Below are 23023 nucleotides of genomic sequence, written 5' to 3' on the forward strand. Positions count from 1 at the left end.
GAGGAAGAGGGAATAAAATTGGGTCATCAAAACGTTTGAACAACTGAATCGCCGAAGGATACCGCCACGTTAGGGCCGGCCCAACCCCAAGACCCAAGAGGTCTGGGCCTTGGGCTTCCTAAAAATGTCCAATTTTTGGGACATTCTAATTTTTTTAGTATTTGGGTTTGACTAGAACTCTTTTTTAGTCCAATACCATAAAAAAAATGCCCATCTAACATGCAAATAAAGGCCCAACATGCAAATAAAGGCCCAATAACCCATATGACCCAAAAAAAAAAAAGAATACAAAAGAACTAATTGGTCCATTTTCGAAAAAAAGAAAACAAAAGATCTGGCACGTTTTTTCATGAGTTTGCATTCTCTCCGGCTGGTTAGGAACAGAAATGCTAGAGACAAAGAAAATTTATCCCAAAAGTACCCCGAAAAGATCAACTAGTGGTTGAGATTCACTTTGATGTGTGTGACATAATCATCAAAGTGATTCTCAACCATTAATTGCTGTTTTCGGGGTACTTTCGGGGTAAGTTTTATTTGTACCTAGCATTCCCCGGTCAGGAAACTCAGCCATTTCCACCCCACAAATAGATGCGCGCCACCTCAGCAAATGCCTTTAAATGCTTTGGAAAGTCATGTTCACAAACAGAGCCTTCACAACAGTACAATTACTTTGGTTATTCCATAACTTTCCCATGTTTTTGAATGGCATTTCTTCTTCTCCTTTTTTTTGTACTACATTTGAACGACATTTCATGTGACTCGATCAAAAAAAAAAAAACGACATTTCTTTCCCTTGTAGCCGTTCAGCTTAGATTTTTTGGGATTTTTAGACTTTTGTCCTAATTCAAATTTATTACTTTTAAGTTTAACTTTTGTGAATTACTGATTCGTCTTGTCAAGACAAATCAGAAGAGTAAGAAATTACTATGACTTTTACCGGCTTTTTTTTTGAAATATCTAATATAAAGACGGCCTTTTGCACTTTATCTAAGATATTTTAAAAAATATTTGCGTAAAAGTCTTAATTTTTTTTATATTTTCAATTCTTTTCGTTGAGATGAGTCAATAATCCACAAAAATTTGACGCAAAACTAATAAACGCGATTTTTTTTAATATGGACAGAAACGGAAAAGCCCAAAAATTTCTTAACGGAACCACATCTAAAACTGATTTATTTCAACAAATTAACTGAAAAAAGAGAGGAATGGTGCGTTTATTTTTAGCCTTCTTATCTACTTCTGTGATGGTGGGAAGGAATCTGTCATGAGGAATTTTTGCTTCTAGAAATGCAAAACGAGTAGTATTCAAGGGATACTAATTCATTGTTGAGATAATATGTATTTGCCGATTTGAATACTTTGTATTTTGTGTTCGTATGTAATAATTAGTAGAACTTTATATTAGTTTGACTTTCTCGTATTTTGATCGTTACTGTAAAAATTATTAAGTATTAGGGGCACACTCTTCTTAATTTAGCCTTAGGCACTCAAAACCCTTGGGCCGGCCCTGCGCATCTGCTCGGCACCCAATTTTTTCCCGAAACAGTGATCGTTTAGAAGGAAGGATTTGGGATGTCCACGCAGGGGCTCCATCCTTCCATACAGAAAATACATCATCAATGCTCAAAACAAACTTTGCAAAATCATGTGCTACCAGCCACTTGCCTCTCTCCCCACATGCACACACTTCCATTCTTCAGCCCATTGGAGAAGAATTTTACACTCCTGACTGAGTAAACGAGCCCTACTTCCGAGAGACTGAACATTCAAGGAGCTGTTTGGCTTTCATTCCAAAAGTCTAGGTACACAACACCATCCACGACTCCTCGCATACATGTATGTAGCATTATCGGGTTTCTTTTTTTTTTAAATTTGACAAAACAATTTAAATGCCTGCTTAGGACGGGCTATTTCTCAAGACAATATCTGAAAATTGCTTCAATTGCTTTAATGGAATTCTTTTCGCTTTGTGGCAATCATAGTAGAAGGTGTAATTAGAATATCAGTGGATAACCAAAACTCAATATGCATTATTTTCATTTTTCATATATATTTTTATTTATCTTCAACATATACATCGCCATACTCCATTAGAGAAGTGGGAGAGCACTTGGAAGAGAAACCTCCCTCAAAACACTATCCTCCAACCAAATGCTTACACTGTCTGTGTACGCATCCAAAATCATACAGAATCTGGGATGATCTAGCAATCCTGTCAGTCATTTACATGCGACGAAATAAATTTGAACAGTAACTGCAAATTCTCCGAACAAGGAACTGTTGTTTTAGCAGCATTAGCTTAAAGCTTAAAGCTACAGACCCCAAACATGATTTGATAATATTTCTCACAGGTGAGCCCATGCTAACTCGGTGTATCTAACAAGGGAATAGCTTGAAAGTGTATACACATAAATACCAAGGTGTTCTTACGCAACCACAAATGCACTGGATGAACCTGTAAAATGGCGAATGGCGCCCATAAGACCCTTAGAGGCACCGAAATGTTTTATTCTGTATACACCGGAAGCAGCAGTCTCCGGAATTCTCCATTCTATGGTTGCTTGACTTCGCGTACTCAGTTTAGACGGCCTCGACCACTTGAACCGGAGGCAGAAATCGTCGTCATCGTGAATAGGGACCCATGAGTCCTGTCCATGGAGAATCTCCACCAGAGTAAACGTGCCTTCGGTCAGGAGGTCATTTCTGGGGCAAGCTGACCAGAAAACAACAGTGACCGTGTCACCTCTCTTGAAGGTGGAGTTCTGAGGCACATCCAAGCTCACATCCCCAAACTTGACACCGCGAGGGGTCCTGTCCACAACAACCGGAGTTAGCAAGCCTATTTGCTTGTCCAGGAGATCAGGGGGTTGTGGGCCCGGTTCGACAGCTAGACCGTTGATTAGAGCTGTTGCTAGCTTCTGGAACTCCTGAATGTAAGCAGCAAGTGTGTGGGGACCAAATAGCGTGGAGGCACCCTGAGAATTATGAGAGAGATGTTATCAATCAAAAAACAAAAAGTAAAGTACTATCAATTCCAACTCTTAACCGTCTGTTTGGATGGAGGTCTATCATAGATGTGCGAGTCTTGTCATAGGATTTTGGATTTGAAGAGGGATTTATGGAGGGAAATGAAAAATAAAGGGCAAGGAAAAAATTAATGAATTGTCATTTCCCTGTTCCTTGTAAATCCCCACTACAAGCATACTACCTTTGTAGCCATAGAAGTAAAGACATGTACAACATGGATGACTAATGTATTTAGATTAATGACTTAACTCTGGCTGGAATAACTGGACACTTCAAAGGAAACTTTCCAGGCTTATAATCCTCAAGATTGAGAATGTTTTCTATTTACTAACCTCGTATCTTTGGACCTCGTACTCCTCAAAGGTAGTCACATATTGTGAATATGTGTTGGTCAACCCAGCTATCACAACATGAACATTGTTATCAAACTCTCCATTTCCTCCACTCGTGAGCACCGTTTTCACAGCATCTCGAAGACGTCTTCCGGCCATTGTTGTGAATTCTGTTGTGCACAAAGGAAAAGAATTTTCATGAGCCCAAAGGAAAAGAATTTTAATGAGCCATGAAAAAACATGTCAAGCATCATATGACTTGAGCTCCACTGGAGAACTGATGTCAAAAAGGAAAATGAGAGTTAGGTTTTGCTCAAAATTAGGAGGGCAACACATCACAGCAGACTTCCTACCACAGCTTTGGGCTAGTTGAGGTTGGGCGGGGCACTAGCCACTAGTTTAACCAAGCCACGCACATCAGGGAAGGAGGCAAACAAAACAAAGAATAAAGAGTTGCAGTTACTGATCAAATTGTGCAACCCCAATACTCTCTCATTTTACAACTTTTTGGCTTTAGTTAGTTGTTCATACAAAACAATTTTTTTTTGTCAAAAGCTAAGTTGTTTCCACTAAACTAAAACATCCAACACATTTTCCACAACTTTTAGTTTAGTGGAAACAACTTGACTACAAAGAGCTACTAGAAGTTGTCCACAACTTCTAGCTTACCAGAAACGCCCTCTTAGTAAAGTAGTTCAGAATCCTAAACAGTTGCTTAGAACAATTCAAAAATAAAAAAAAATTTAACAGCAACCTGAAAGAAAACTACATATCAGATGTGTCCTGTTGAAAAGAATTGCCGCAGTACACCTCAAACTCAATCCATGACCTAGTTCAGACTATAGGTATGAGTATGACCATGACCAAAGGGAGTATATCGAGGTACTATTCATAAGTCCATGTTGTGAACAATAGTTGATTTGGCTTTAAATTACAGTTTTGATTGTTCTTCTCTGTATCAGGCTCACGTAAGGTTCAAGGAAGGTCTGAGCATATTGGACTAAATTTTATCGCTTGAAACGAAAGAATGTGGAATTCAGGCCTAGCGAATGCCAGAACCTGACTTATTAAGCTATGTTGTCCATGCGGGCAGGCAGCCCAATTTGAACCTGGGAACCAGACACAAAGTGATTATCACCGTATTGGTTGTAAAAAAATCTATGCATGTTGCGGAACCAACATGTGGCAACAAAGGATTTATAGCTCACTTCATGTAATCAGCTTACAGGAAAATGCAGTAGAGTTTTCTTTCTCATTTCAGCAGAGAAATTAAGACAAGAATATCTTAGATAGCTATCAACCTTCAAGGGAAAAGGAAGGAAAAGCAAAGCAAGCCATACATACCTCCAGGTACGCTGAGAATGACAAGCTGCCCTATTCGGAGTATTTGAAGTGGAAGTATAGAAGGCTGTTACAAAATGAGACAAAAATAGATCCATTAGTAATTAAACACATCCAAATGGCAGCCTATGACGGAAGTCAGAGGTGCAGCAGTCATAATAATTTCTAATACACCTGCACGGGGTTTGCATTGTTTTGGGGAGTGCTTCCTTTAAAATAACATCGGATATGCACGTTTACCCACACATAGAAGGCAGAGTATGAATTTCTATTACCCTTTGCCAAGAATGGAACAAATTATTCCATACGAATAACAGCGTTCAGACAGACTTAACACAACAGAAGAGGAGTTAATTATGTGAAATAATTACAACCTTCATCAGCGGTTCCCTTTTTTTTTTTAAGGAAATCCCACTGAAGTCATCAAAATGTCTTTTCTCTTGCACATTTTGAGTTTTTTTGTCAACTTACTCTGTCCAGTGGTGAAGTGCCTTCAAACAGCACGCTTAGTATGCTTAAACTAGTGGCTTACTCATGTATGTCTTAGAAAGATATATTATAGATTTATTGTAGTTTGACAGGACATACAATAGCTCCACACTCACCATCTGGAACCTCTAGATTTACGTTCAAATCGCTGAATGCATTAACATTCATATCCCAGGGCTCACTTTCAAAAACCCTCAATTAATAGTGCACTTAGAAATTAAAGTCTAAGTACTGCAAACACAGTTGTCATGTTGAAACCGTACAGTTCCAAAACTAAACTCTATATAGTTTTTCCAAAGTCCTATGATGGTTGAAACTCACCGCCCACTCATATGGCATCCTCATTTCACCAGTATCAAGCAAAATAGGCTTTGGAGATTGGCAATCTTCTTGTTCCTTCCCTGGTGTTTTAAGGAAATTGCGAACCAGCTTCCAAAAAGCATTTCCCTGTAGTAAAATTGACAAACCACATCTTAGCAGGCAGGCGTTCCATCATGTGAGGACCTAGACTTATAATTCATGAAAATCAAGGTACTGGAATTCGCTGCTACCTTATCATCTCCTTGCTTAAAATCAAAAGCTCCTGGTCCATCGGTGGTACCTGCAGCAAATCCAAATCCCATTGCAGCTGGACAGGTTTTAACTACCTCATTACCTCCTCCCAGTTTAGGAACTGTCACTTCAAGCTTGGAGAGATCCAAATAAGTGTGGCGATAGTCAACTTTCCCTTTCAACTGCTCAGAGGCTTGGGTGAAAAGCTCCACAGCTTTTTTGAATTGCCTATCTCCAATTATACGAGTATTCTCAAATTCATCTGGGTGACTGCAGAGAAAGAGAACTGTTAATTTTATGGAAAGTGTGTGACATCCCACTTTTTCAGTAAAAAAAAAAAAAAGTATATATTTTTTTACCCAAATTATTAAATCTTTCATTTATCTTTTCAAACTTCTTCTAATAAAAATAACTTGAATAACTTATATTTTTTTTATGTGTACGTGAATGTGTTATATCATTGGGCCGCTTAGATTGGGTCAGACTTATTTTTTTTAAATCAATTGGGCCCGTTCATGAGATTGAGTGTATTTAATTATTGAAGAGAGGGCCTGTTATTCTTTCATAAATATTGAGAACTAGGGTATATTATTTCAACGTTAAGAGAGACCTACCTTTAATACTTCCAGCGGCAGAGGGAGAGAGAGAGAGAGGCTACGGGTTCGGGAGAGATCAGTAGTGTCGAGTTGTCGGCAGCATTAGGAAATTCCACCAAAGAAGTTTCGTCATTTGGGTAAGACTTTGATCACTCTTATGTAATATTTTATTCTATTATCATTTTGGCTTTCCTCATCATTCATTAGAATTGGAGTTTTGTTGGTGGAGATCAGATCAGAGAGGTGCGTGCATGTGTGGTGGCTGTGTATGTGCCGTGTGTGATTGTGAGAAGATCGAGATGGTGGTATTGTAATTGGGAAATTTAGTTCGTGGCTGTGAAAGCATAGAGTTTAGATTAGGAGAGTTCATATGTATATTAGTAATTTTTCATTAAACTGATTTTAGTACTTTCATTCTTTTTATTCAGACTAGCCGAGTACTCAGATATTACATTTTGCGAATTATCGAACCAATCGAGGTGAGTGGTTAAGCATGTGATCCCTTCTTTTGGAATCCTCTTGAGCCTATCGATTCTTTACAGTTCGTTATTGGTTGTGATTCGATGATAATTATTCCTATTCGTTGCTCTCATAATTATTGGCAATTGACGTACCCTTTGGCATACAAGGTTCATTGATAAAAATTAATAGGATTGTTGGATTGCCCATATTTTTCTTGTTGCTCCATAATATTATTGTGACTCTGCAACGGCACGGAGAATAATCCTGGTGCAGGTGCCTCCGGCTCACCGTTGTTCTATTTGTGTTTGGGACCATAGACTGTGTTGATATTTATTAAAGTCCAAGGAAAAGACCCGTGAGATATCGTGGTGACTTTGGCCACTAGGGAAAAGACTTGTGAAATACCCTGTGACTCTAGTGCTCAACGGATAGGGAAAAGACTTGTGAAATACCCTGTGACCCTATTCCGGATCGGCTTAGGGAAAAGGTCCCAGGCGCCATCCTGTGGTGACTCTAAGTACGGTGTTGGATCCAACGGGCAAATCCTTGAGAAAATATTTGGCATTTGGTACTTGGTAATTGGTGATTATGGTTCCCACTTTGGTTTAGACTCCCGTCTATCGTTGTTCATCGTTTGGATATTATTGGACACATTGTTTGGTATAGATGCTTAATTATTGCGGTGATTCGATTATTGTTCATATTATTCATTAATCCGTTCTTCATCTTGTGGATATTATTCGTTGAGCTATTGACTTCTTTGTTCGATATTGGTTGTTAATAGTATTCGTTGGACCATCAACCTTCATTATTAATTTGAAATCGCTTCTTTGGAACCTTCAGTTATCGTTCATTTATACGTATGCCACTTTGTATTATTACCCTTAGCATGCTTAACTACTCACTGAGCTCGTCAACTGACGGATTTATTCCACATTATTTTTCAGGTTAGTTCATGGAGCATCATAGTGGACTCTGCGGCGTTGTCGAGACCTTGTGATTGGACCTCTAGGGCGTTTGCATTTTTATTTCTTTTATCGTGTCAAAATGCTTTCGAACGTTTATTTATTAGCTTCCGCACTTTTATTTATTGGCAATTCTTGGGGAATTTGGAGTTAGAGAATATCGGATATTGTGGCCATCTTGTTATGGAAAAATATTGATTTTGGGTTTGCACATTTTGCTTTAATAAAATATCCAGTTTTTACTTTATTTGGTTTAAGTTGCTAAAACTATTTTTTTTTATTAGGCTTCGTGTCCCATGATTGCTTTATGGTACACGGCCGGTCATGCTTCCGGATTTGGAGCGTGACAAAGTGCACTTCAGAAAAATCATATAGACACATACCCTGGTCCTCGGCCATAGCACAACTCGTTCTTTCCACCACAAGTGCTGTGGTTGAATTCACAAGGTAAGCCGGTATCAATGCAGAATGCACCGAGCACGTTTGGACTAACATCACCACAGTTTGACTGGCAAAATGCAGATAGAAATGTAGGCTTATCAGCCTGCCCGAGAGCACTTCTAACACGTCTTGCAACACTCATAAACCTGGTGGCTCGTTTACCAGGAGGCGATTGGAAAGAAGCAGCAAGCTCTAGCAACTCATGGTCTGCATAAAAAATTCTCGAGTATGTCAGCAAAGTAGAGAAGGATATTTTTCTTCCCTTTCTTCTTATTTAACAGGTAATATGTCTGGTAGAATAGAACATAAGGGAATGAGATACAAAATCCAGACCAACGAGATACGAATTCCAGACCAGATCATCATTCTAGGATGCACTTTCTAGCTCTTTTGAGATTGTTACACTTTGGTGTACTTATAATAATAGGTTTTTCAATAAGACAAAGTTGGGTTTAAAAGAAGGAATCACACGGTTGGTAATAAATCACATCCAAAAACATCTACCAGAAACAGTCAGAGCATCGAACATCCATATAGTAGTATAAAAGAACTTAAGAGCTGAGTAGGACTAATTTCTCAATATAAGGCAACTTACACAACTAAATGTGACATACAAACCTAGATTTTGTTACTTTTACCCCTGCTGTGTGGTTTTGAATCAGTCTGAACTCGGCTTGATGAAATACAACACAGGTTGAGGTGTATTCGCTGGTTTTGGATGAAGTATCCATTGTGGTGGCTGTACCGAGGCTGAATTCTGTGTATGCAGTCCAGTTTGGGTTGAAATTAGGGCTGCATCCTCTCAGCCTTCATGTTGCAACATTTTGTAATGATCCCATAGGTTGGTCTAAGTGTTCTCCGTGTTGTATGGACTCAACATTTTACCTATTTTAGTTCCATGTAGCCACTTGGCTTAGGTTAGTACCCATTTTGCCTTTTGTTTCCTATCCCTCTTTCTAGATGGGTTTGAAACACTCGTTTATGTCCCATTAGGTCTATGTAGCCACTTGACTTAGGCCTTCGCAATTTTTTCTTTCTTTGTTTTCTTTCCCTTTTCCTCCCGGGGTATGCCCCTCCCTTGTAGGCTGTACATTCGGTTTTATCCTTTTTTCCTATTTCAAGCTAATTTACCCCCAAAAAGAGAGAGAAAGAAATGCCAGTTTAATGAACATCAAAAGATAATACCAAATGATAACATACTAAAACATTCATTTATGAAACCAATTTTTAAAAACAAAATAATTATTTTACAAATAGTTCACGTAACAGAGTATTCTGAAAGGTCTTGGACACTAAGTCAATCCACTTGCAGCTCAGATTCTACGCCTAAAATAATACCTTGCTTGGTCAACAAGATATGCTTCACATTTCAAAAGGTTCCAGACATAACAATGTTATTCTATCCACGTGAAGGGCCTGACAATAGGAGCAGCATATGTCATTTTTTCATATATAGTCAACAAAGCACAGTTTCCATCATATTTTGAGTTCCAAAATTAATGTAAACAAACCACAGCACCTATGACATTCAAAATTTGATACTAATGTATTGCATGGGCTGGGAAGATCTAGTAACTTACGATTTTTCTGAGCAACAGGAATAATGTTTGATACTCTTCGAGGAATTTCGTCAGCTTCAGAGTTTTCAGAATATGCATTTTGAATGTCATTCTCATTGAACCAGTCTTCCATAAATCGTGCAGCAGCTCCTTTATTGTCCCCACTTATCAACGAGTTTGTACGGCTCATAGAAGTTCCATGAGTTGCAAACCAATTAAAGCTACCAACTGGTCCCCACTCATCATCCATGAACTTTAGGAGCGTCATCTCCTTATCAGTATCAAACTTGTATTTGCTACGTTCTGCCGCGGGATTATTTAAATAGGCGCTAGGGCTGCGATTTATACCAGCGTCTAGAAGCTCTCCTGCAAGAGGAAACACCAACTTTGAAGCTCGCACAAGCGGTACAAATGCAGTAAAGTCCCTAGTGTGATGGCACCAGTTTCTATATCTGAAGATCCCTTCATATGGGATGGCCGGATGGCATATTCAGAACAAGAAACCTATAAATATGTCAAGATCATTTTCCCATTTATAAGGTAATTACGAAGGCGAAGCATTGTTCTGAAAATTTTGAACTGCAACTCAAATGGGAGCAAGGAACTTGTGGAAAGTTGGAAACTGCATAGACAACCAATGGCATCCTTCCACAGTCCATACAGCATCCCTATGGGGTCCTAGTGCAAGGGAGATGTTTTAAAGAGATCATTTGTTTGTTCGACCAACAGATCTTTCAACTAAAAGGGGAGACCGAAAAGAGATGAAAACTTTTCACGACATCAAAAAAAAAGTTATTTGGGGCAGACATTTCTGTTTAATGTATCTACCACATTCCTCAAAGGGAAGGAAAGACCAAAACAACCTATATGCTATGACAATTTGAATTTGTGCTCAAGCATTCATAGGATTGTCCTGGAAAGATTTCCACTATTTCATGGGGCTCACATTCCAAAGAATGAAGCCTGAAGCCTTTTGGTGCTTGGAATATCCAGCAAAAGGATATAAAAAACTACTATTAGTATTAAACGGGAAAGTAACTGAGAGAGAGAGAGAGAGAGAGAGAGAGAGAGATCTTCAAGTGCTAAAGTTTTCCACAACTCTGCCTGAACTTTATGCTGCTCATCAGGATAACAAAATTTCACAACACACACACATACAAAAAAAACAATGAGGTTATTTTTTCTTCTTTCCGGTTTCATCATGCCTATATAACATTACTCTACATGTCCCAATCATGTGCTTTACCTCAGACATGAAGAAACACTTTGGTGACGTAATAACATGCATCTACCTAAGAGCAAAGAGTACTTTTCGTTACCTTTATTCACCAACACTGATCCAGGCCGGAGATTTTCATGAGCTTGTATGATGCTTTGCTCAATGCCGTCAACAAGCACATCAAATGACTGGCGCACAAACCCAAGGGATGTTACAATGTACACAACATATTGCAGATAACCCCCAGGGCCAGCATGGGTGTGAATACCGCTAATAGCAACATTATTCTCAGTATATAGGTTCCCATATCTGCAAAACAAATACAGTACTATTCCATTTAGTAGCTAAAGTCATCCTGAACATTCTTACAAAAATCTTACAGCAGGTTTTACACAAGATGCGGCAAGAGAATACATCTGACTCCATTCAATATAAGGACCTTGAGAGTGAATTGCCAGAGTAATGAACGGAAAATGGGAGGGTGCACGAAACGTCTGTCCTCCTAAAGCCTATCTTGGAATTGAATATACAATGGGTATGACTTAAATCAGAAACTATATACCTTGCCTTCAACCTCTCGAGCACTTTAAGTGTCACTAGTTGGGACGCCATGCAAGCATCAAGATTAACAAACACCATACGGTTACCCTGCGGTTCTGCCACAATAAATGCCCGGGCTCGCAACCTAAGGTGAACACCAGATGCGATCTGCTCGGTGTTGGCATATCCCATCATATTGACATCAGCCGCAGGGCCTGTGATGTCATAGCTTCCCAACCCAACTAAGTAATTTGAAGCTGAGAGTATTCCACTGCTATTTTGTAGGAGAAGTAACAGTAAAATCCAAAACCGTATGATAGGACATGGTTTCTGAGCAACGAGCTTCTGAGCAGGAAATCCCTCCATCACTGCTCCACCAGTTGGGTCTTATTTTCCTTCATCAAAGAGATAAACCGTGTCAAATACCCATTCCAAACCAAAAAATTTATGGGAACGAATCTTCATAAGGGGATTATTTCTAACTTTACAACACCTGGGATTATCTCTTTTGTAGCCGACCTCAATTGATTGGGACACAAGGCTCGGTTCGGTTCGGTTCGATTTGGTTTTGTTTGGTTTACCAAAAGCAAACAGGTAATATCAGTTTAAGGCAGATGTCTATCTTCTTTGTTTTGTTGATTGTTGGTTGTTAGTTAACTTGGTTGTACTCCAAAGGTTTGGCCCTGGGATAGACTATTTCTTGTGGTTGGTTCTAAAATGTTTAACTTACACACACACACACACACACAAAAAAACTTACAGGTAATATCAGTCTTCACAACCTAGTACCCAAAAAAGATCAAAACAATATCCAATGCTACAACAGTCAGCAGTTTACAATCCTAAAGATGCCAGAAGAATGAACGAACATAATCCAAGTTGCATAATTCATTACATATATGAAACAGTACATATAATCCTATCAAAGATTCAAAATACTCATGCATACACACATTTATCAGGTACATCCACAGGGATGTGTACATACTTCTCGATCCATAACTTTATTCTTTCACTTGAAAATAAGATTTTATTTCTTTCAAAAAAAAAAAAATGAACTAGAAACTTATGTCAACGGAGAACTTTCAATGTGCATAGAGGCCTCCAACCGGAGCAAAAGTCAGCGGAGTCTGTTCAGAAATTTACAAACGAAATACGCACAGGAAATACACAAACCGGACATAGAGAGTACGAAACCCTAAATAAAGCACAGGAAATACCAGAACCGATCATCAGCGGAGATCATTTACCTTAAACCCGTAGTAACGATAAGCGCATAATATTCGACCTCACCGCGATCGTTTCGATCGTCTCTGCTAAGTCAATTCATTTCCGGAGCAAGCTGAGAGAGAGCGCCCAAACACGACTCAGTGATGGAGGTGGGAGAGAAGAAAAACAGAAGCGTAGGAGCGAAGACCGGTAGCTCGGCCTCGGAACACGGGAGGTTGTACCTATTTATACTGTTATTTTCGATATCCGTTCTGGCGGGTAGGGGTAGGTGCACAGAATTCCTGCGCAGTCATAGTGAAGACGTCAAGACTTTTTCTTTTCTTTTTTTTCTTTTTTCTGTTTTTTTTTTTTTTCTTTTTGGAGTATCAGCAAGGGGTCTGGTCACATGACTTCAATGACTCACATAATCGTTAAAAATGGCATTCGCTCGCGCTCTCAATTATCGCTCTATGTTCACATTCAAAAAACATTTTCACACTCGCATTCCCGTGCTTACCCGCACATTATGTGACTTAGGATCAAGATCATCCAAATTGATTTTTTAATTAGTATATACAATCACCTCTGTCCCAACTGTCATCTTATCTCCTTTGTTTTTTCCGTCAAAAAAGGCTTTGTTTGGTTGGGAATTTAGTTTAGTTTTGGTAGTGGGCGGAGAAAGAAATAGAATAATGATTGAAGATAGGGGTAATAATTGGAGAGAGATAGAGAGAGATAGAGAAAGTAATAATTAGAGAAATACGATAATGATTGGAGAAAGAAATAGAATAATGATTGGAGAAAGAAATAGGATAATGATTGAAGGAGGAAGCTATGGTACACAGGATATACCGTATGTCTCAATTATGACAATTTGTGATTTTCATTATGCCAATTTTTGGTTTTCTAATGCATATTTATGATTCTAGTTACGACTTGTACATTAAAATTTACCTGTTGAACAGGTCATTAGCAGGTTACCCATAATTAAAAAATATTGTTATTATATAACCGTAATTATTCATACTGAAATCCATAATACTTGTACCCTAACCAAATATATGCGTACAATATCAAAAATTAAATAATGTTACCACAAATGTTATAACAACACCATAAATTGGCATTATCTTACCACAATAAATCGTACCAAATTTTTTTGACTCGTATGATATTCCGTAACAAAATCAAAATATGTCATACCATAATCAACAATTGTTATACCCAAGTCAAAAATATTTGTAAAATGCCACAAATTTTAAAAAATAACCACAATTATTATGACAACACCTAAAATTGTCATTTTCTTAACACAATGTGTCATATCAAAAGAAAATATATTTAAATACCACAAATTTTATAATAAACCATAATTGTTATGACAATACCATAAATTGACGTTTTCTTACCACAATGTGTCGTACCAAAGGAAATTAATTAAAATATTCCGTAATAACACATGTTTAAAATACCACAAATTTAGTAATATAACCAAATTTGTTATGACAACACCATAAATTGACGTTTTTATATCCACAACGTGTCGTATAAAAAAATTCAATCAGAATGTTCAATTAACGGTAGTTATAATCAACAACATATCATACCTCAAATTCAGTAATATAACCAAATTTTTTATAACAACACCATAAATTAACGTTTTCATACCCACAACATATCGTATAAAAAAATTCAATTGAAATGCTCAGTTAACGATAGTTATTATTAGCAAAATATCATACCGCAAATTTAGTAATATAACCAAATTTGTTATGACAACACCATAAATTGGCGTTTTCATACCCACAACGTGTCGTATAAAAAAAATTCAATCGGAATGTTCAGTAAACGATAGTAATTGACAAAATACAATACCACTAATTATTTTCAATTCCCGCCACATTATTTTTTCAAATTTTAAAATTTTCACCATATTATCTTAATTTTCGATTCCCTCTACACTAATTTTTCAAATTCTTATTTGTCCCTACACAATACCTCAATAATTTAAACTAAAAATGAAGTTTTTGCACAAAATTTTCATCCAAGAAATTCACCAAAAAGTAAGTACTATACCCAAATTTTCGAATACAACTACAATTTCCTCTCAAAATATTAGTCTAAATCAAATTCTTTTTCTACAAAATTTAATTCAAAAAATCAAAATTCCTTTGTGGAAAAATGAGAGGTCACGAAAAAATAATTATCCAACTGTCTCAAATGCATACACTTTCAACACTAAAATGGAGTACAAAAAAATAAGTGTGAATATCAAAAAATAGAGTGTGAAAATTACTCTCCTTTTTGTAATTGGTGAAATTAATTATATTAATACCCAATCTTATCAATATTTAGGGCGGTGCACTTAACAATTGGCACTATATATTTAACACATGGATCGGTGTCAAACCTTCACCCCATGCGTACCAATCCAAATTTAATGGTGGTCCTTGAAATTAGGCCGTAGAAGTAAAATCTAAATAATTTTGTAAATTTATTGTCACTGTATTTTCTTTCAAAAAAAATTATTATAATCGACATTTTGATTTACACCAATGACATAACTATAATATGATCTACAAGTGCAGGCCCATCACTAGGACGGAGGCATTTGAGGCCTCTATCTTCTCAAATTTTTAGCCTGAAAATAACGCCCTTACATTCAAGAAAATATTATATAATCAATAGCCTTTAGAGTTACAAATTCTCAATTGTGTACCATAGTGATAAGGTGTTGGAGTTTGACATTTATCTAAAAGATCTGGGGTTCAAGTCTTAAACCCTTCGTTCCTATTTTTTTTTAAAAGAATGTTATTATTTTTTAGAATAAATCACATAGTTAGTCCTTGAAGTTTCATAATTCAACAAATCTCATCGTTCAATTTCAATACAACATTAAAATATAATAATGCACCATCTGAACCCCACGTAAGGTGTTTATTTTATTTTTTATTTTATTTTATCAAAATCGTCTATCTTTTACATAATATTAATTAGGTCATTCGTATCAAAAATGAAGTTGATGGCTTATAGCTAGACACTTAATTGGATGGAAAATATCATTCTATTATTCAATTTGCGTGCCGATGATGGAGTTTCCTAAACTTGATTGAGACAAAAAATTACGTAGGTGACTTAATCAACAAACATAAAAAATTCAACGGATTTGATCGTCATTATTGTGTCACAGTCGCATGACTACATTACATTCAACTACAATAGAGGACTAGGTTTCATACCAAATATAAATTGACTGTACAATCTAAATGTCGTTAGTGAGTGTATTTTTAAAATGATCGATCAGGACTGTTAGGTTGTTAAGTTATACAATATTTAATTTGTGATATTTTAGACATGTATTTTGTTTGGGTATAATAATTATTGATTGTGCAACGATATATTTTGGTCTTGTATCTAGTATTTTTTGATCGATTTCTTTTGGTACGACACATTGTGGTAAGAAAGTGTCAATTTTTTGTGTTGTCATAACAATTGTGGTTATGTTATATAATTTGTAGTATTTTACACATGAGGGAGAGGGAGAGAAAGTCAACGAAGAGAGAACAACCTGTTACCTGCTAAGCCATTTTTTTATTTTATTAATTGGTTTAATAAATGGGTGGTCCGGATTATTTACTTTGAAATCCAAGGGTTTAAAATCATGATGCGTACGGTACACCCCTTAATAAGGGGTGTGTACCATAGGACTACCCATGATTGAAAACTAAACTAAAACTAAAAAGTTAACCGAACAAAGCCAGACAACTTTGTTTGGTTGAGAGTTTAGTTTTGGTAATGGGTGGAGAGAGAAATAAAGTAATGATTGAAAAGAGTGTAATAATTGGAAAGAGATAGAGAGAAATGAGAAAGTAATGATTGCAGAAAGAAATAAGGTAATGATTGAAAAATTAAACTAAAATGTGAACCGAGCACAAACATCATTTGAGCTTTAGTACTCATTTCTTTCTCTTTTTTGAGGAAAGAAACATATGTTGATTACTCATTTGATTTGATTCTGTTGAGGTTAATACATTTCGTGGAAGGGAGAAAAGAGAGAGAGAAAAAAAAAAGGTTGGGTCATGGATGTGAAAGTATATTTTCTATATCTTTTCTTTTGAAACAACTAATTTCGAAAATGTTAATTCTGATTCTTTTCAATTCGAATTTTAAAGATCTACTTTTAACAATTTGAAAACGCACATAGTATTTTTAGATTGTCCAACAATCTTATGAAAGTTCCAAAAAATTTCCTAATCTCACTCCTAAAATGTTGGGGCTTTACATAAAACCTGTCTTGTAAATCAAAAAATTAGCTCTTGAAAAATAAGAACCTTAACTGAACGGAGCCTAAATAATTTTTTTTCTTCTCATAGGAACATTATTGTTGGTAAGGTGAAAGATAGGTTTGGTCCTATGGTTTCTATTTGAATTTTTTTTTCTGGTGTTGATGTGAACTCAATTTTTTGTTCCAGCTTTTGATGTACGAAAGGGTGGTTGGTTATCCCCCCTTGTCTGAAAAAGGGAATAATAAATATGTTGCTTGGAGCACAATAATTTCGGTGGCTGAAATCTTTTGATGAAAAAGACATGTTAATTTTAAGTTAATCTTTTTCAGGTAGCCTTGCGGTGTTTTTTTTTCCCCCATTTCCAAGCAAAGATCATCCCAATTATAACAGTACATAAAACAAAATATAACGAAAATAACGAAACAAAAATAATACAAAGAAAATATGCGTGAAATCGACACTGGAGTTAGACCCATCAATCATACTTATGAAGGTGAGTGAATTGACGAGAGCATTCCGGTGTTGATTGGCTCAAATTCTCATAAGAAAATCTCTTACAAATTATAGGCGTGATTTAGCCATGAGGTGTTTTTTTACAATCCAAGCGTCTAAGTCAGCTTACATGCATTTCGATTAATCATGCGGACCATTTCGCCCTAAGGTGTTGGATGGTTATATTTGCTAATTAAAACAGAAAGGATCCAAAAATGAGCATAGGATGAGATTCTAGTCCCGTTTGCTAGCACTTATAATAGTAGCTTTTAGATTAGCAGTAGATTTTTTTTTTAGATTTTTCACTTAATCAAATTAAAATAAGCTATAAGCGTGTTTGGTATAGTTTTTTATAAGTCATAAAAACGTATAACATGTTTGCTTGGATAAGCTGTCAATCCTTACAACTTTAAGAGTAACTTATTTATTTTAGGATTCTTTTGTCCGTTTATGCCTTTACAACTTAAAATAAATAAATAAATAAAGGTTCCAAAATGTAGCTTAAAACAATCTAGTTTTTTGGTTAAATAAGTGGAAAAAAACCCGAATAAATAATTACTCATAACATCATTCATTAGCTTTTTTTTTACGAAATTGATAATGCCAAAACTCTTTTTGTTTCTGCCCAAACCCATTTTTGTTTCTTCCAAAACTTAAGGTTTTCCTTTCATTGCATGACTTAATTGTCCTTCACTACACCACTTGCTTTAAAAAATGCCCTTTCAAATCTCACAAGTGCAAAATTGAAAAAAAAAAAATTATGATCATGAAAACAGTGACAAATGGTGAGGTGGGTTTGCTGAAAAAATCTATGATCGTGAGCAGCTTGCGCTCCACTAAACAATGTTTTCAAGCAAAATTATGATCGTAACAAGCAAAATTAATTATGATCCCAAACGAAAACAACCCTTACTAAGTTATAAGTTATAAGTGCAAAGCAAAGCAAAGCAACCCATCTAACAATCATGTTTTCAATAGATCTGTTAGGGGAAATAGATCTGTTAGGGGAATGCCAAGAGAAACCCCAGCCAAGCTCTGTACGCCTCTTTCATTTGAAGCTCTGATGAGTTTAGAGTAGGAGAATTAAAAACAATGATAAAATAATCCTAATAGGATTTCATCGTGTAAACCTTGAATAGGCTGACAAGAGTAAAATCTATTGATGGGATTTCAAAACCATTATCGAGGTGCAGTTATTTGAATTAAGTCATGAGATTTTAACGCGTAAAACAATTGGTGTAATAGAGGGTAATTAAGTCATGCAGTCAAAAGTAAACTTTGAGTTTTGGAAGGGAAAAAAGAATTTTGGCAGGAACAAAAAGGGTTTTGGCATTATCAGCTCTTTTTTTTAAGCAAATTATTCATATTTGACACAATAGGGGGTGCAGTGATAAGCAGAACAACCAGACATGTCATTCATGACGATTGATGAAGACAAATTCAGGTAAGAGAAACGGAAGAAAAACAAAAAAGACCCATGTCTTGGTGATAACAGAAAACCCCAAAGGAGATTATGCAATTTTTACAAGAAAAAATGGAAGAGAGATTGAAAAGGAGAAATATTGGCAATAATAGTGCATCTGAGCAAGAGGTCGGGGTGGGTTATTCCTTTATTTGTCTGGAAATGGAAATATCCTCGAAGCCGCAGTGGGAACCACATCCAAGTTACAAATCTCACTTTTCCCTGTTTTCAAGACAAGTAACCGCGCAGATTCCGCCAATGAGCTCTTAATTCAGTTGGAATCGCCTACCTCCTTTCTCAATCGAGGCCCGGATTCAAGGCCTACGAGGGGTGGTTGGCATTCAGGGTTATGGACAGCCTCTAAACCTCCCGTGAGCCATGGACTAACTTTGCTAACTCTTCTAATCTCCGCCTGATGTACATACCGTGCGACAAACAAACAAAAATAACACGCAGATTCCCTCACATATTTCATTCGGCTTGTTCCTGTTTCCCACCCCAATGCAATCTACGGATTATTCATAGTTGGAGGGAGTTTAGTGAGTGTAATTTATCCTAGTTATGAACTCCACATTTTGTTTCAATTTCGTTGGGTCTTGACTCTGGAGCCTCTTGTTTTTTTTTTTTTTTAAAAGGAACTATCGAGCCTCTGGTCTATAAATTCGAAGAGCTCGAAAATTGGCAACCACCTCAAAATAGTTGGGTTATATTCAGCATCAACCCAAAAATGCAAAGAACGTAACTTTTAACCATATATGGTGATAGAATAACATCAAACCAGCGTGGCGTGGTAGTTTAATTGCTCCCTTATCCACCACATCGGTTAGTTTGGTTGGTTGGTAGGTTTGCTCCCCACACAATTGATCATGGTTCAATTCTGGAAATCAGGCTGCAAGAAAATAATTTCATTCGAATTTTTTAGTCCCGGTACGGATGGCCTACCTTTGATCAGACTGGAAAAAACATTAGTTGAGGTGCGCGTAAGCCGACCCGAACACCCCCTCACTGTCCGAAAATAAGTAAATGCTCTCTTATCTCCTGCCGTTGAGGCTCATTGTTTCTCCTCTTACCTTTCACGGGGAAGCTGCACAGGGTTGAATTCGGGTTCACACTTTAACATGGATATGACAAACAGGCACGCAATATTACATATTGTTTCTCCCCTTATCTTTCAAGGGGAAGCTGCAAAGGCTAGTTACTAAATAGGCAACAAAACCGGATACAGTGATGTCAAAGCATCACGAAGTTAGGTGACCATAGTGGTGAAATGAGATGAACAAGTGATTCATGGCATAATATAGTGTCATTCTAGCTCAAAGAAGGGATCTGATCATAGTTTCGTTGGTGATCTCAACCAAAAACTTCGATCCACGTTTTGCTATATCTTTATAGAAGATAGGAGGAGTACTTATGTTCGTGGACAAGAGTGTTAGAGTAGTACAATATATACATAGTTGGAAAAGAAAAAAGAAGCAGAGGAAATATTGCAAACCAACAAAGCAGAAATCAACAAGAACACTGCCAATGAAAACCAGCAATTCAAATTCAATCGTACACAAAAGCAACACACTGCATACAGACCTATATATAATATCTAACAGATTGAACAAACAAATCATAACATTCAGGGACATATCTTACTCACAATGATGCAAAAACTCTCTGGTGCCAAACTCTTTGACATCAACCTCAAGGCATATTAATATGACTCGGGGAATAAGCCAGTGCAAATTCAATGTCAGATCCATCTTTTCTGCATCATCTCAGGAGAAGGAAACAACTCTAATGCTCCCTCCAAACACCCCATGAAAGGAGTCATGCAAAGGACCATCCAAGGATGCAGCTTCGTCAACTTCGCATGCACCTGGTAATGCGGAAATGGAAGACACAACCGAGCACTTGGTTAAAGATGGGACAGTCCAAAAAAAGGAGCTAAAGAACAGTGAAGAGTAAGCAATTTTTTGCAGAACAAGAAACGCTAGTACTTGAACAGAACTCAAATAGAAGTGTTCCATTCCTTGTTCTGGATAAAACAATCAACACCAAACTCGCTCATTCCTTATCCCTGTGATTTATCATTGTACTTGTTACTATGTACTAAAAAAACCTTTAGGACTTTTATGTCTGTAGTATTCAACTTTCCAAACGCAGTGAAACTTCTAATTCCTGTAAATATATGTTGGCTGCGACATTTACTAATTGCCACAAGTTGCATGCATAATAACCAAGCAACCCATAACATAATCACAATATATAATTTCGGTTATAAAATCAATGGGTTTGACAATCGTGCGTAGCACATTACGATACATCTAGCATACAACTAAACAAGGCGAATTGCCACCCAAACCGAAACCTCCCACTAAATTTGTTACATGTGGAAGTGGAAATGGAAATATCCTCAAAGCTGCAGAGGGAACCACATTCAGTTACAGATCCTACTTTTCCCTGTTTTCAGGACAAGTAACCATGCAGATTCCGCCAATGAGCTCTTTGCTCAATTAGTATCACCCACCGGCCACCACCTTCCTCAATGGAGGCCCGGGTTCGAGCCCATTGAGGGGTGACTGGGGTTCAGGGCTATGGACAGCCTCTGGATCCTCTGTGGACTAACTTGCTAACTCCCTCTAACCTCCGTTGATGTATACCATGTGGAAAAAAAAAACATGCAGATTCCCTCCCATATTTCATTCTGCTTGTTCTTGTTTCCCACCCCAATGCAATTTACAGATTATTCATAGTTGGAGGGAGTTTAGTGTAATTCATCTTAGTTATGAACTCCACATTTTGTTTTCATTTCATAAGGTCTGGACTCTGGAACCTCTGGTCTATATATTCGAAGAGCTCGATTTATTGGCAAGCACCTGAAAATAGTTGGGTTATCTTCAGCATCAACCCAAAAATGCAAAGAATATAAATTTTAACCACATATGGTGACAGAATAACATCAAAATAAGTGTGGCGTGGTAGTTAAATTGCTATGTTATCAGCCCCATGGGTTAGTCTGATTGGTGGTAGGTTTGCTCCCCGCACAATTTATCAAGGTTCAATTCTTGAAGTCAGGCTGCAAGAAAGTAATTTCGTGTGAATTCCGTAGTCCCGGCGCGGATGGCCTACCTTTGAGAGGGAAGGCATATTAGTTGAGGTGCACATAAGCCTACCCGAACACTCCTCACCATTGGAAAATAAATAAATGCTCTCTTATCACCTGCCGCTGAGGCTCATTGTTTCTCCTTTTATCTTTCAAGGGGAAGCTGCACAGGGTTTTGTATATTTTGGATGATTGGCCTTTTTGCTTCTGAATATAGGTTTCATATTCAGCCCGATCAAAAAAGACGTATTCGTATCCAACAGGAATACCCAACAAGGGTCCATAAGGGTCAAACCACCACAGAGTTTAGTATGAAAAAGAAGATCCTTTCTGCCTTTAAAACGCTGCTAGAACTCTCTCAAACATCACCAGACTCTGCACTACGCACTTCTAGTATTTATACACTACCGTCCTAATCAACTACAGCTACTCCGATTCAAGTTTAATCCAGTTATAGATGAACCTCATAACCCTTATTAGGATATAAGTCTCCTGTAGATGCAAACAATTGGTAGTTGGCACAAACAAGCATTGTAGCTCCGATCCAACACCATTGTGTCACTAATAGCTTTGAGTCAGTGATACAATGTCGAATTCCGGTTAATACTTTAACACACTCACACAAGGATATTTAACATGGGAACGACACAAACAGGCACACATTACATTTACCATGATATGAACATACAGTGATCACTGATGCACAAAGACATGCACATAGAGTCTGCGGTGTATCCCTATATTTTTAGCATTACCTCTGGACAAGTCTCCCTCTGGATGAAGACATCACTCAGAGCTGTTTTTGAGATTAAAGATGCATTCAGAAGATTCAGGGCCTGCAACAACAAAGACGAGGGTCTTTAGGAATAAATTTTGCAAATCAGAGCCCTTAAAGAGCATGCCTTGCCATTTCAAAGGCTAGTCACTAACACAGGCAACAAAACCGGATATTGATGTCAA

The 23023-nt window shown here is 37.2% G+C and overlaps 2 protein-coding genes across 2 annotated transcripts in view; both read right to left on the reverse strand.

Annotated features, from left to right (window-relative positions):
* Positions 1-2199: 2199 nt before the first annotated feature.
* Positions 2200-13123, reverse strand: LOC131314370 (neutral ceramidase 2-like). The gene is made up of 10 exons (XM_058342962.1): positions 12774-13123; positions 11546-11918; positions 11084-11292; positions 9786-10130; positions 8148-8412; positions 5741-6011; positions 5511-5636; positions 4704-4767; positions 3360-3529; positions 2200-2975 (listed from the first exon to the last, which is right to left on the reverse strand). The coding sequence occupies exons 2-10, from the start codon at positions 11887-11889 to the stop codon at positions 2427-2429; spliced, it is 2343 nt and encodes a 780-aa protein (XP_058198945.1). The 5' UTR covers positions 11890-11918; positions 12774-13123; the 3' UTR covers positions 2200-2426.
* A 7346-nt stretch (positions 13124-20469) lies between these two features.
* LOC131314372 (uncharacterized) overlaps positions 20470-23023 on the reverse strand; it is a 33978-nt gene continuing 31424 nt past the window's right edge. Inside the window, exons 7-8 of the mRNA XM_058342963.1 lie at positions 22819-22899; positions 20470-20836 (exon numbers count right to left, since the gene is read on the reverse strand). Of these exons, the coding sequence (XP_058198946.1) occupies positions 20711-20836; positions 22819-22899 (207 nt within the window). The 3' untranslated portion in view covers positions 20470-20710. The remainder of the gene's footprint in view (positions 20837-22818; positions 22900-23023) is intronic.

This window comes from Rhododendron vialii, chromosome 13a (assembly GCF_030253575.1).
Source record: "Rhododendron vialii isolate Sample 1 chromosome 13a, ASM3025357v1".
NCBI lineage: Eukaryota > Viridiplantae > Streptophyta > Magnoliopsida > Ericales > Ericaceae > Rhododendron > Rhododendron vialii.